At 34.6% G+C, this 15,933-nt stretch overlaps 2 protein-coding genes across 3 annotated transcripts in view; both read right to left on the bottom strand.

The window, feature by feature from the left end:
- Positions 1–15,933, bottom strand: part of LOC136041046 (ubiquitin-like modifier-activating enzyme ATG7) — a 567,744-nt gene that overhangs the window by 361,899 nt on the left and 189,912 nt on the right. The gene's annotated exons all lie outside the window — the stretch shown is intronic.
- The window catches only part of LOC136041007 (G protein pathway suppressor 2-like), a 49,349-nt gene continuing 38,437 nt past the window's right edge, over positions 5,022–15,933 (bottom strand). The window contains exons 8-9 of one of the 2 annotated variants that reach the window (XM_065725503.1): positions 7,719–7,802; positions 5,022–5,519 (exon numbers count right to left, since the gene is read on the bottom strand). In XM_065725503.1, the coding sequence (XP_065581575.1) occupies positions 5,448–5,519; positions 7,719–7,802 (156 nt within the window). In that variant the 3' untranslated portion in view covers positions 5,022–5,447. The remainder of the gene's footprint in view (positions 5,520–7,718; positions 7,803–15,933) is intronic. The other variant, XM_065725502.1, reaches the window with a different exon arrangement.

The following is a 15,933-nucleotide window of genomic DNA, read 5'->3' as shown; positions in this document are numbered from 1 at the left end:
CCAGAATCTACCACTAACTTGCAGCAATTTCATACCCCACCCCGGCAGCCACCGACAACACAATATAGGGAGTATCAGGGAACCCGTAGGTCTATTCGTGAAGATTATTACAGATTAGCATTCCCGCTTAGATATTATGGATCCCAATAGGATAGCCAAGGCCATACACAAGCGCTGAAATTTTTATCTTGGAATACACAGGGTATAAGAAATAAGCTCAGTTCTATGGAAACCGAGTTACTAACATTTAACATTGTACATTAATTGAAACATATCATGGGCCCAGTGAATTGAGAAGCGTCAAAGGGAAAAGCATACGAGGGTTGATCAGAGGTTTAATAAGAATGAAAAGTGATTAAGAGAATATTATTTGGATTAGATTTCTTAAATGGCTCTGGTATGGTAATGGGATTCATTTACATACCGACTCAAGTAACTCGTATCAGAAAGAAGATTAAAAAAACAAAACACACATTTTAACTGAAAGTAAGGAGCGACATTAAAACTTAAAACGAACAGAAATTACTCCGTATATGTAAGGGGATTTTCCTCCTCAACGCCCCGCTCTTTACGCTAAGGTTTGACTCTTTCTCTTAAGTCTACTTTTTAAAACAGTAAAAAACTTTAGCGTAAAGAGCGGGGCGTTGAGGAGAAAAATCCCCTTACATATATGGAGTAATTTCTGTTCGTTTTAAGTTTTAGTGTCGCTCCTTACTTTCAGTTAAAAAAACTTGTTTTTTATTTAATTTCTGAACGTTTTTGAATTAATGCATATTTTGATTTTGGCTGTCCGCACATAAATAATTAAAACAAAATTTGCATATTATTTTTTTTGGCTAAATGGCTTTCTCATAGTTTAAATCGAATGATTTTGAGAAAAAAAGGAGTGGGGGAGGAGGCCTAGTTGCCCTCCAATTTTTTGATTTCTTAAAAAGGCAACTAGAACTTTTATTTTTTACGATTGTTTTCATTAGTAAAAAATATACGTAACTTACGAATTAGCTTACGCAACGAACTTCTATATTCGTTTGTTTCTATTACGTACATGAGTGGGTTCACCCCCTCGTCAATACCTCGCTCTTTACACTAAAGCTAAAATTTTGTCCCAATTCCTTAAGAATGACCCCTGAATCGCAAAGGCCGTTGAATAAATAGTTGAAATTACTAAAAAATACTTTAGCGTAAAGAGCGAGGTATTACGAGGAGGTGAACCCCTCATATGCATAAAAAATTCTGTTCGTTTTAAGCTTTGATGCTGCTCCTTACTTTCAGTTGAAAAAACTTTTCATATTTATTTTTTCATTGTTTTTTTAAATAATGCTAGAAAATCCTGCGCTCCCTTCATTGAAATTCCCTTCCCCCATGGCAAATTCCTCCATAGAAAGATCCTCCCACGTACCCCCCCCCCCCAAACCCAAAAAATCCCCTGAAAACGTCTGTATACTTCCCAATAACCATTACTATATGTAAACACTGGTCAAAGTTTGTAACTTGTAGCCCTTCCCATGGGGACTGTGGGGGAATAAGTCGTCACCAAAGACATAGTTATTAGGTTTTTCGACTATGGTGAATAAAATGGCTATCTCAGAATTTAGATCCGTTGACATTGGGGAAAAAATGAGCGTGGGAGGGGGCCTAGCTGCCCTCCAATTTTTTGGTCACTTAAAAAGGGTACTGGAACATTTAATTCCCATTAGAATGAGCCCTCTTGCAACATTCTAGGACCACTGGGTCGATACGATCACCCCTGGGAAAAAAATAAATAAAAATAAATAAACACGCACCCATGATCGGTCTTCTAGCAAAAAATAACAATATCCACATTTTTGTTGGTGTGATTTTCGTTAAGATTCTATGACTTTTAGGGGGTGTTTCTAAAATATTTTCTAAAATAAGGCAAATTTTCTCAGGCTCGTAACTTTTGATGGGTAAGACTAAACTTGATGAAACTTATATATTTAAAATCAGCATTAAAATATGATTATTTTGCTGTAACTTGGTATCAAAATTCCATTTTTTTAGAGTTTCGGTTATTATTGAGCCGGGTCGCTCCTTTCTACAGTTCGTTACCACGAACTGTTTGATACTTGGGATCTGTTGGGAAAAGAATTAGGTGTAAAAAGGACTTATTTTGAGAAAGACAGAATGATATTAATGGGTAATTTTAATGCTTATACTAGTAGTGAAGTTAAATTAAATTATATACCAACTCCAGGTATTCCATCGGCAGTTCTAGCTGTGCACAGGATTCCCAGAACTACCAAGGACGATGAACAAAGAATAAATCAAGGAGGGAAGAACAAATAAAAGGTCAAATGGGGATAAGTCCTTTTATTAGACAGTGAAAACAGATACAAAAAATCTGGATATTTCCACCACTCACAGCAGTGGCCGTCATCAGCAGAAAAACTAAAGCATTAAAATTCAAACAAACCTATTTGCACATATCGAAATAATTACTTTTGGGTTACAAATAGTTTTTGGTTCATTCGCTTAATCTGTCTGAGAGAGTTCATTTAAAAAATCCTTACTAAGTCATGAGTTGTAAATTTTCTTCTTTAATATTGCCTATATGTAGGTTGAATTTCTAATAAGGGTGGAACAAACTTCTTCTTTCAATTGCAAAAGAATCGTTGTTGAATAGAAGTTGATTTGTCACATCTGTCCATTTATACAACGTAATACCATAAATTGTCTGTTTTTTTCGACATAGAATGGCAGTGGGGTCTTAGAAATTTTGTTTACCTAATTTAAGGTATTACATCGAAAATAAGTCGGTTATATGGGAGAAAAGGTTACTAACACTATGCAAAGAATCCGGATTGATGATTAGTAGTAGGTGATTTGGAAAGTATAGTAACCGGTGTGAGTGTACTAATGTGTCTGGGGATAGGCCGAGTCTAATTGATTAAGTTTTGGTGGACATTCGTTGGGATCTGAATGATCTTGAAGCGCTTAAGCTAGCGGGTTCGCACCACCAACCCGTATTATTAGAAATTAGCATACTTATTAAGTCTCAAAGTAGGGTGATTTCATGCGTAAATCAGGAATATGATGAATTGGTTAAATGTTCTAGCTCGTTTCTCCTTAGTTATCAATTTTATTTATTTCATTTCATTTTGATTTTGTTTGACTAATTCATTAATTTAAATTTTTCAATTATTTTTAACTGATTTATTTACTTTTAATTTTTATTTAGTTTAACTGAATTCTTTGAATTTTATGATTTTCTTACTTATGCAACAACATTTATACTTTTTTATCTTCATTTTTTGATGCTTTTATTTATTTACTTATATTTAAGTCACGGTCAAATCTTCGAAGGTAAAATATTCGTTAAAATCAAATAGCTATTGGTAGTTCTGAAGAATAGGTAAGCGTGGTATTACAAACTGACTTACTTCGTTAGTGTTGAATATTCTAGTTGAGTAGTAGCAGGGTTGCCACCCCTAGTGACTTATCACTATTTCTGGTGATTTTTAAATTGCACAAACTAAAAAATCACTAAATAAGCGCATAAATCAATAGATTATTGAAAAAAAATCACTAAATCAACCACATAATCTAGTGATTTTTTTCCCCGGCCGGCAACCCTAAGTAGTAGTTAAGGCGTCCCTTCAACAGGGACGAACGGAGGAGGAAGAGGGAGTTCTCAGGTCCAGCCCTTTCCTTAAGTCCTTAAGGAAGGACAAATTTAAAATGAAATTTGCAATTAAGGAAGTGATAGTGCTTAGAATCTTACTATACTGAAAAAGTGATGTGCCTTGGTCGTAGTTTAGCGTTTATTCACAGTATACAAAAATCACTAAAATTATCTAAACCGCACAATTAATCATTTCATGCACTTTTTGGTAGGTGAATGGTTTAGCCGCTATTGGCGATGACGGTTCAGCCGTTTATTGACTAACCATAGTAGATATGTTACGGTGAAAGACCGAAATCTGGTAAATGTCTCCTATTCCTTTTTCTCTGCTTGGATTCAATCAGCTTTTTCAGTCTTATGCAATGTTTGATGGTAAAAGTTAAGGTTAGATTCAATTAGGCTATAAATCTCAGAAATGGGTTAAAATCGTAACCAATCACCATCAAACCTGGCATAAAACTGAAAAAGCTGATTTCGAGCATTCACCGGTGAATGTCGACATTTTCCAATTTCGGCCTTTCGCTGTGACAGATATATATACAATTAAAAGTTAGCGATTAGTACTGCCCTGGTGGCACAGTGGATAGATGCTCGCTCTAGTTGGCAGTATGGGCCCTGGGATAGATCCCTCCTGTGGCAAGGTTAGACGACAAACTTTGTACAGGTAAAAAACCAGCAACTGGAACGGCAACTAATTCGATGCCCTATGCGCATGCCAGAAACAGCTCTGGAGGACCTGGATATCACCTCTCCTGTGAACCGTATTTGTCTAATCAACACACCAAGTCCCTCCACTTCAACTTGTGGTGAGCATTTTAGTATAGTGGAAATTCTTTGTAGGAAGAGGAGAGGGTGTGTAGAATGCGTGTGACAGTTTTTTTTTATCTTTCAATAAATAGGGACACGGGGGATTTAAATATTGACCCAATTTATGACGGTCTTTTGAAAAATGAACCAATAGTCAATAAGGGAATTAAAATTTTATACAATCACCAGGGGACAAGATTACTTACTAGACCAAAAAGAGTTGCTTCAATATTAGCTAACAAGAGGATTATTTCGCAACAGAATAGTTAACTTAGTTTCAATTTCCATAATTTTTCCTCAGTTGCTTTGATGTTCTCAATGAAGTAACTCTAATAGCTTCTTTTCCCTATGGGGATCAGTAGCGACAATTGTATTTATTAGTATTGGTGGCAATTATATTTGTCCTTAGTTTAGTGTTTTTTCTTTTTATCTTGTGCTGAGGACGCCTAGATTACATACAGGCGAAATATCCGCATTATTTTAGTCTTTTCTCTCTACTTAAACATGGGATTTCGCACTGAAAACAACCAATTCCTGAGAAAGATATTGAGCATTGTTTAAGATAGGAAAGTTATTATTGGTGAAAGTTCAGCCATTTATTAAAAACTCATAATGAATACACATAAAAATCATTAAAATAACACAAGCTTTGCAAAAAAACACTTCACCAGATTCCTGTTCGATGTAACATTAGAAATTCAGTTACTATTTCATAAATACGAATTGTTTGACACAATTTGGGTTTTATACGCAAAGGAGTAAGCCCTACTTTTCTTTTTGACTTGTTGGCAGAAAATAATCCAAGTCTACAAACCATGACCTATAGCGTGTTCTTATCATGGGATTAGGGTACGAAAAGTTACAACAAGTTAGTAATTCAGAAACTCATGTTTTTTGCTAAAAAATTTGAATTTTGTAAAAATAAAATTGAAGATTCATCCTACTTTTACGCTTTTTTATTTGATTTTTTTAGAGGAAAATAATCCTTGTGTAGTTTCTAGAATCTTGGTCCCTGTGACGGTGGTCGTATCATGGGACTAGGGGACGAATAGACCACTCGAGTACCAACCTAAAAATAAAAGAGTGAATTAAAAAGTTAAGTTAGGCAAAAAGAAAATGAGGCTAAATTTTATACTTTATGAAAATATACATAATAAAAGGTTTTTATTATATTTATATAGACATTTTTATACACATTTTCATACTCTATACTATATTTTAAACACATTTTCATACAAACATATAAAATATTATATTTTGTTTTATTTTACAGAAAATATTTTATAAAATAAAAAATAATAGTTTAGGAATAACTTTTAAGAAAATGCTATGTAAAATAAACAAATACTTTAAAAATTAACTAATCATTTATGTAAGTGCATTTTTAAAGCTAAAAAGTAAATCATAAGCTGATCATGACATTAAGAAATAAAAAAAAACCTTAAATATTGCTACTACTACTAACAACATTTCACTGCAGATCCAGGCAACCTAAAACCAAAACAACTGCGCACACTCCTTCTCCATCCCAATAAATTCAAAGCTTCCTCTTCAAACCACCCAGTAACTTCCAATTTTCTTCAAGTTCCTTCTTTTCACTCCTTTTCATTTGGCTCTAGATGGATGGCTGAGAAGGACGATCTTAGACAAGCAGTCACATTTCATTAGCAAAACCTGTCCTGAGAACTTCATACTCCAGCTCTTGATTCTGAGAACCTGTTATTCTATCTCTTAACGTTCAAAAAGCATTCGATTCATTAGTACACACGATTCTCCTTCAGAAATTGTTACATATTGGTATAAGAGGTACTGCTTATTCCTTGTTTCTTTCATATTTATCTGGTCAAGCCATCTCAGTTGATCCACTTTTTTGTAACCCATCCAAAATAGAGTTTGGCGTTCCGCAAGGACCTGTTATTGGGCAAATGTACTTTAAAATTTATGTTAATGACCTTGTAAATCCGGTTAATAATCCGAAGCCAATAATTTGCCGTCGTCTTTTTCAAACAGTATCTACTACTAACTTTGACAAGATCTCGTCTTTTCCTAATGCAATTATTGCTTTTGCTGGTGACAGTACTCTTTGCACAGCCAGTAGAACGGAGTATGATTTTTGTTCAAAATGACAGCCCTTTTTGAAAGATTTATCCAGTTGTTTGATTTGAATTACATGGCTTAAAATGTTGGAAAGTCGTGCTTTCTCATTTTTTTAAGAGTCTCAAAGGCTTACCTGGACTTAATCAATAGGTTCTTTAAATGGAGCTTAATATAGTTTATGTTCAATTCCTAGGCATCTTGCTTCATGAAAATCTTTCATTTAAGATTAGCGCAACCTAGTTGGAAACCCCTCTTTTCTAACACCCTAGTTCAGTCTTATGCTTCGTATTATCCTGTTATTTGGATGTCGACCTTTCCTCCGTCACTGAAGCCACTTTCGAAACTTTCTGATAAAGTATCTTTCTGAAAATGCAAACTTTCTGATAGAGTGACATTTCCTGTTATTGGATGTCAAACTGTCCAATTATTTGATGTCAGCCTTTACTTCATCATCGAAGCCGCTTTCAAAACCGGATACAGTAAGAATCATTATTTACGAAACTAAACGTTTGATCCCTTGCTTGATCTGAAACCTCTTTATTTTCTCTCGTCTGCTTCTTGCAGACTTTGACCTCAAAAACCTTCTCCTTTCCCCAGTCAAAAAATATTCTGCAGTTGCCCAATGATGTATTTCTATCAAAATGATTTTATCTACAGAGAATCTAGAAAAAAGAGGAGAAAGCAAAGAGGAGAGACGAGAAGAGAAGATGAGGAAAGAAAGAAACATTTTCGTGGTCAAAACCTTCCCCTCCCCTCTGATTCATCTGAACGACCGGTCACGAGAACTTAGGCTAAAGGAATGGAGTTTTTAAACACCATACCCATCTCTACTTCTGAATTATTTGCTTCATTCTCTAAAACGCAGTAATGTGATACTATAAAACGCACAATATGTAACCCATTGTGTTTTTCAACCATCAGACAAAGTGCACGTGTTCTTATATATCTTCACTAACTGAAATCCTTTTAGCATAAAATTCTCTTGTGTGTAAAATTACTTCTAATTTGACTAATTTAATCTAATTTGACTTGCATATGAACACTCCTTAAGAATCTGTTTTCTCAGTTTTTATGAGCTGCGAACTGCTTGGTTGGCTTTAATATTTTACCTACGTAGTATGCACGAGGTTGTGCATATAATTACGGTACTTACAGAACTTTGGTTACTTACGGTATTGTGGGTAGGCGGGGGATAAGCAGGACTTCCATGCATGCTTCTAACAGGCTGTCCGGACGAGATGCCACCTGATTTTACCTAAAACAAACAGAGATGAAGAACAAATTTCTGAAAGTATAGTAAAAAATCACTTTTTAGATAAAAACTTCTTTAATTATTTAGAAAAAAAAGTATTTAAACTATACTTTAACAAAGGAGAGGAAGCTTTCAGAGATTTGATTTGATTGAAATTTTCAGTCAGGAATACATGCGTTTCTGGAAGTAGAGTTGCTATTAGATATTGAACAAAGACCTTGCCCAGAGAAAGGAATAAAACACAAGCACTACTATTTGTGGACATGAGACAAATACACCTCTTGCCCACCCCCTCCCCCAAAATAGAAAACTTTTCCTTATCGATACCTGAGCCGTGAAAAATACGGGGAACAATTACTAAACTACACATAAAATGCATAGCCTCTTTATGAAACCTACTGACTAAATGCAAGCTACATAATGAGAAACAGTTGGTTGCCTTTAGTAAAAAAAACAAAGAGCACGCTCTCTTTAATTTGACTAAACATGTTTCATTGACTAAATGCATTTGACTAAACATGCATGTTTTTTGACTAAATTGACTAAATTGTTGACTAATTTGATTAATTTTTTGCTATTAATTGATTAATTAATTTGATTAATACTATTAATAGTATTTTGATTAATACTATTAATGTTAATTTGATTAATACTATTTATTTGATTAATTGCTATTAATTTGATTAATCTGACTAATTGTTGACTAAATTTTTGACTTGTTAACTAAATTGTTTGACTAAATTGACTAAATGCATGTTTCATTTGAGTTAACATGTTTAATTGACTAAATGCAAGCTACATAATGAGAAACAGTTGCTTGCCTTTAGTAAAAAACAAAGAGCACGATCTCTAATAAGCATCCAAGACTAACTAACTTTCATCTCCAGGGAAGGGGAGGTGTTACCCGTTCTTTAGCATTACTTCATAGTTTTTAATTCGCAATTAGTTGAACAGCGTCATTATCGTTCTGGGTGGACTCACCATGTCAAGTCAAGGCTCAGCAACGAAGGTCCATTGCCTTCACTGACAAGCTATTGTTAAATATTCGTTTTCTATTTTAAAGTTTTTTTAATTTGCTTGTTGTTTGTTTTTTAGAAAGCTAGAAATTTAAATAATTTAGGTTTTAGTTTGACTATGTTCATGTTATTTCGAGTTTCATTATTTACTTAATAGTTTTTGTTCAGTTGCGTATAAATTTATGGAATTTAGAAGATTAGAATTTCAAATATTTTAGGATTTGTTTTGAATCATTTTATGTTTATTTCAAGCTTCTTCATTTACTTAATATTTTTTAATCAATTGCATATAAGCTTGTAGAATTTAGAGGATTAGAATTTTAAATATTTTAGGTTTTAGTTGACTCAGATTATGTTATTTCGAGATTCATTATTTACTTTATATTTTTTCTTCAGTTGCTAATAAACTTGTATGACGATGGCTATGGCAGTGATTATTACATATTTAGTCCCCTATCTTTGATGTTACAAGAACTGCCATTGATCAACCTGATCATGTAAGGCGTTTGATAATTAAATCGTTTGAGTTAGAAGTGTAACGTTCACAACTAGCTTGGAAGGAAGGTTCAGTATCCAAGCTGCCATCCCGTTTTCATTAAAAGGGGGATTAAGCCCCCTCAGAGTGAATATTTTGAATTTCGAATATTTTTGGTGGTTTGAAGTTTAAAATTGTCAGTATAGGACTAGCTATTCCAACAGAACAAAAAACAAAAACAAAAAAAAACAAAAACATAGAAACGGAGGACAAGAATATCCCCCAAAATGGCGCTCCTTTGGATATGTTTTTTGTTGTTGTAATCGTATACAACCTTAGCTCCCACCCTCAGCAGAGAAATTTCTTGTCCAAGGAAGAGAAATTTAAGAAATAGAATGTTGGTTTTTAGATTGAAACTTTCCAGTTTCCTTGAAGAAAATTCAGCCAGTTTCAGTCTCGCATAAGCCTGGGACACAAGTTTTCCAATTTCCGAAGAGAACAAAGACCAGACATACCCAATGAAAGTTCAAAGAAAACGATGATAATCACAGCCAGTTAAACAGAAGAATACAACGCAAATACCTTAGTGTAGACCTCACCTTAACCGTCTAAAGTGCTGAGTTGAGTATAGAAAAAAAAACACTCTAAAATACAGGTAAAAGTTCGCAGGTCAATACGAAAAGACGAATATTACAAACAAACACTAAAAAAAAAGCCCAGTGTGGTGTCAGAAATTATTTAGACCTTTTAATGTTGCATCATTGAGATGAAAATCGCGATGTTCATGAACGTTTCGGATCCAGAAAAAAGTCAACTTTTCAGGAGAATGAAGAGGAAAAATTTAGGAAATTCCAATTGCTCATTAATAAAAATAAAGTAGACGGTAAAATGAGAACTTAATTCTTAGATATGTAACATATTGGGCAAGAGGAACCAATAACATAAAGGGCATTATATATGTCATAGATATGTCACATAAAGGGCAAGAGGAACACGATTTGTAAAGAATTATTCATGCTGTATGTTCAAATATTTTTTTTAGATTTAATAAACGTTTTCCATAAAGGGGAGAACACCTTTTCGTAGAGGGGGAAATACGGTAAGCCAAATCAACAATTCAGCTGTCAGATCATTTAGTACTGCAAAACATAAAGCGGAGAAATATGACAAGCAGAATCTATTGCTGGTTTCAGCTGTAATATACCAATCCAGTCAATCTGCTGAGTGATTACCAAAATTATGATACCATACATCAAGCTTATAATTCAACTTAAACTGAATCAAGCTGTTCTACTCTGTTAGATCAAATCTGTGTACATCAAATCTGTTCTAGTCTGTAATCTGATTATAATCATCTAATAGGCTGAATAATATCCAGAATTGTGATACTATACATCAAGCTTATAATTCAGCTTAAACAGATTTTTACATAAATCCCTGCCCTGCAGTGTGATTATAATCCCCAAACCGGCTGAATAATAACCAGAACTGTGATACTATACATCAAGCTTATAATTCAGCTTGAACAGATTTTTACATAAATCCCTGCCCTGCAGTATGATTATAATCCCCAAACCGGCTGAATAATAACCAGAACTGTGATACTATACATCAAGCTTATAATTCAGCTTGAACAGATTTTTACATAAATCCCTGCCCTGCAGTGTGATTATAATCCCCAAACCGGTTGAATAATAACCAGAACTGTGATACTATACATCAAGCTTTTAATTTACCTTAAACAGGTTTTTGCATTGACATCCTACTCTGTAATCTGATTATAATCATCTAATAGGCTGAATAATAACCAGAATTGTGATACTATACATCAAGCTTATAATTCAGCTTGAACAGATTTTTACATAAATCCCTGCCCTGCAGTGTGATTATAATCCCCAAACCGGCTGAATAATAACCAGAACTGTGATACTATACATCAAGCTTATAATTCAGCTTGAACAGATTTTTACATAAATCCCTGCCCTGCAGTGTGATTATAATCCCCAAACCGGCTGAATAATAACCAGAACTGTGATACTATACATCAAGCTTATAATTCAGCTTGAACAGATTTTTACATAAATCCCTGCCCTGCAGTGTGATTATAATCCCCAAACCGGCTGAATAATAACCAGAACTGTGATACTATACATCAAGCTTATAATTCAGCTTGAACAGATTTTTACATAAATCCCTGCCCTGCAGTGTGATTATGATCCCCAAACCGGCTGAATAATAACCAGAACTGTGATACTATACATCAAGCTTATAATTCAGCTTGAACAGATTTTTACATAAATCCCTGCCCTGCAGTGTGATTATAATCCCCAAACCGGTTGAATAATAACCAGAACTGTGATACTATACATCAAGCTTATAATTCAGCTTGAACAGATTTTTACATAAATCCCTGCCCTGCAGTGTGATTATAATCCCCAAACCGGCTGAATAATAACCAGAACTGTGATACTATACATCAAGCTTATAATTCAGCTTGAACAGATTTTTACATAAATCCCTGCCCTGCAGTGTGATTATAATCCCCAAACCGGCTGAATAATAACCAGAACTGTGATACTATACATCAAGCTTATAATTCAGCTTAAACATTTTACATAAATCCCTGCCCTGCAGTGTGATTATAATCCCCAAACCGGCTGAATAATAACCAGAACTGTGATACTATACATCAAGCTTATAATTCAGCTTGAACAGATTTTTACATAAATCCCTGCCCTGCAGTGTGATTATAATCCCCAAACCGGTTGAATAATAACCAGAACTGTGATACTATACATCAAGCTTTTAATTTACCTTAAACAGGTTTTTGCATTGGCATCCTACTCTGTAATCTGATTATAATCATCTAATAGGCTGAATAATAACCAGAATTGTGATACTATACATCAAGCTTATAATTCAGCTTGAACAGATTTCTACATAAATCCCTGCCCTGCAGTGTGATTATAATCCCCAAACCGGCTGAATAATAACCAGAACTGTGATACTATACATCAAGCTTATAAATCAGCTTGAACAGATTTTTACATAAATCCCTGCCCTGCAGTGTGATTATAATCCCCAAACCGGCTGAATAATAACCAGAACTGTGATACTATACATCAAGCTTATAATTCAGCTTGAACAGATTTTTACATAAATCCCTGCCCTGCAGTGTGATTATAATCCCCAAACCGGCTGAATAATAACCAGAACTGTGATACTATACATCAAGCTTATAATTCAGCTTGAACAGATTTTTACATAAATCCCTGCCCTGCAGTATGATTATAATCCCCAAACCGGCTGAATAATAACCAGAACTGTGATACTATACATCAAGCTTATAATTCAGCTTGAACAGATTTTTACATAAATCCCTGCCCTGCAGTGTGATTATAATCCCCAAACCGGTTGAATAATAATCAGAACTGTGATACTATACATTAAGCTTATAATTCAGCTTGAACAGATTTTTACATAAATCCCTGCCCTGCAGTGTGATTATAATCCCCAAACCGGCTGAATAATAACCAGAACTGTGATACTATACATCAAGCTTATAATTCAGCTTGAACAGATTTTACATAAATCCCTGCCCTGCAGTGTGATTATAATCCCCAAACCGGCTGAATAATAACCAGAACTGTGATACTATACATCAAGCTTATAATTCAGCTTGAACAGATTTTTACATAAATCCCTGCCCTGCAGTGTGATTATAATCCCCAAACCGGCTGAATAATAACCAGAACTGTGATACTATACATCAAGCTTATAATTCAGCTTGAACAGATTTTTACATAAATCCCTGCCCTGCAGTGTGATTATAATCCCCAAACCGGCTGAATAATAACCAGAACTGTGATACTATACATCAAGCTTATAATTCAGCTTGAACAGATTTTTACATAAATCCCTGCCCTGCAGTGTGATTATAATCCCCAAACCGGCTGAATAATAACCAGAACTGTGATACTATACATCAAGCTTATAATTCAGCTTGAACAGATTTTTACATAAATCCCTGCCCTGCAGTGTGATTATAATCCCCAAACCGGCTGAATAATAACCAGAACTGTGATACTATACATCAAGCTTATAATTCAGCTTGAACAGATTTTTACATAAATCCCTGCCCTGCAGTGTGATTATAATCCCCAAACCGGTTGAATAATAACCAGAACTGTGATACTATACATCAAGCTTATAATTCAGCTTGAACAGATTTTTACATAAATCCCTGCCCTGCAGTGTGATTATAATCCCCAAACCGGCTGAATAATAACCAGAACTGTGATACTATACATCAAGCTTATAATTCAGCTTGAACAGATTTTTACATAAATCCCTGCCCTGCAGTGTGATTATAATCCCCAAACCGGCTGAATAATAACCAGAACTGTGATACTATACATCAAGCTTATAATTCAGCTTAAACAGATTTTTACATAAATCCCTGCCCTGCAGTGTGATTATAATCCCCAAACCGGCTGAATAATAACCAGAACTGTGATACTATACATCAAGCTTATAATTCAGCTTGAACAGATTTTTACATAAATCCCTGCCCTGCAGTGTGATTATAATCCCCAAACCGGTTGAATAATAACCAGAACTGTGATACTATACATCAAGCTTTTAATTTACCTTAAACAGGTTTTTGCATTGGCATCCTACTCTGTAATCTGATTATAATCATCTAATAGGCTGAATAATAACCAGAATTGTGATACTATACATCAAGCTTATAATTCAGCTTGAACAGATTTTTACATAAATCCCTGCCCTGCAGTGTGATTATAATCCCCAAACCGGCTGAATAATAACCAGAACTGTGATACTATACATCAAGCTTATAAATCAGCTTGAACAGATTTTTACATAAATCCCTGCCCTGCAGTGTGATTATAATCCCCAAACCGGCTGAATAATAACCAGAACTGTGATACTATACATCAAGCTTATAATTCAGCTTGAACAGATTTTTACATAAATCCCTGCCCTGCAGTGTGATTATAATCCCCAAACCGGCTGAATAATAACCAGAACTGTGATACTATACATCAAGCTTATAATTCAGCTTGAACAGATTTTTACATAAATCCCTGCCCTGCAGTATGATTATAATCCCCAAACCGGCTGAATAATAACCAGAACTGTGATACTATACATCAAGCTTATAATTCAGCTTGAACAGATTTTTACATAAATCCCTGCCCTGCAGTGTGATTATAATCCCCAAACCGGTTGAATAATAATCAGAACTGTGATACTATACATCAAGCTTATAATTCAGCTTGAACAGATTTTTACATAAATCCCTGCCCTGCAGTGTGATTATAATCCCCAAACCGGCTGAATAATAACCAGAACTGTGATACTATACATCAAGCTTATAATTCAGCTTGAACAGATTTTACATAAATCCCTGCCCTGCAGTGTGATTATAATCCCCAAACCGGCTGAATAATAACCAGAACTGTGATACTATACATCAAGCTTATAATTCAGCTTAAACAGATTTTTACATAAATCCCTGCCCTGCAGTGTGATTATAATCCCCAAACCGGCTGAATAATAACCAGAACTGTGATACTATACATCAAGCTTATAATTCAGCTTGAACAGATTTTTACATAAATCCCTGCCCTGCAGTGTGATTATAATCCCCAAACCGGTTGAATAATAACCAGAACTGTGATACTATACATCAAGCTTTTAATTTACCTTAAACAGGTTTTTGCATTGACATCCTACTCTGTAATCTGATTATAATCATCTAATAGGCTGAATAATAACCAGAATTGTGATACTATACATCAAACTTATAATTCAGCTTGAACAGATTTTTACATAAATCCCTGCCCTGCAGTGTGATTATAATCCCCAAACCGGCTGAATAATAACCAGAACTGTGATACTATACATCAAGCTTATAATTCAGCTTGAACAGATTTTTACATAAATCCCTGCCCTGCAGTGTGATTATAATCCCCAAACCGGCTGAATAATAACCAGAACTGTGATACTATACATCAAGCTTATAATTCAGCTTGAACAGATTTTTACATAAATCCCTGCCCTGCAGTGTGATTATAATCCCCAAACAGGCTGAATAATAACCAGAACTGTGATACTATACATCAAGCTTATAATTCAGCTTGAACAGATTTTTACATAAATCCCTGCCCTGCAGTGTGATTATAATCCCCAACCCGGTTGAATAATAACCAGAACTGTGATACTATACATCAAGCTTTTAATTTACCTTAAACAGGTTTTTGCATTGACATCCTACTCTGTAATCTGATTATAATCATCTAATAGGCTGAATAATAACCAGAACTGTGATACTATACATCAAGCTTATAATTCAGCTTGAACAGATTTTTACATAGCCACCCTGCCCTGTAGTGTGATTATAATCCCCTAATCGGCTGAATAATAACCAGAATTGTGATACTATCATCAAGCTTATAATTTACCTTAAACAGGTTTTTGCATTACCATCCTGCCCTGTGGTCTGATTATAATCATCTAATCGACTGAATAATAGCCATAATTGTGATGTTATAATCATGTTTATAATTCAGCTTAAACAGATTTTTGCATTACGACCCTGTCCTGTAATCTGATTATA

This window comes from Artemia franciscana, chromosome 21 (genome assembly GCF_032884065.1).
Source record: "Artemia franciscana chromosome 21, ASM3288406v1, whole genome shotgun sequence".
Lineage (NCBI taxonomy): Eukaryota > Metazoa > Arthropoda > Branchiopoda > Anostraca > Artemiidae > Artemia > Artemia franciscana.
The sequence above is the reverse complement of the archived record's forward strand: the minus strand, read 5'-3'. Positions and strand labels throughout refer to the sequence as shown.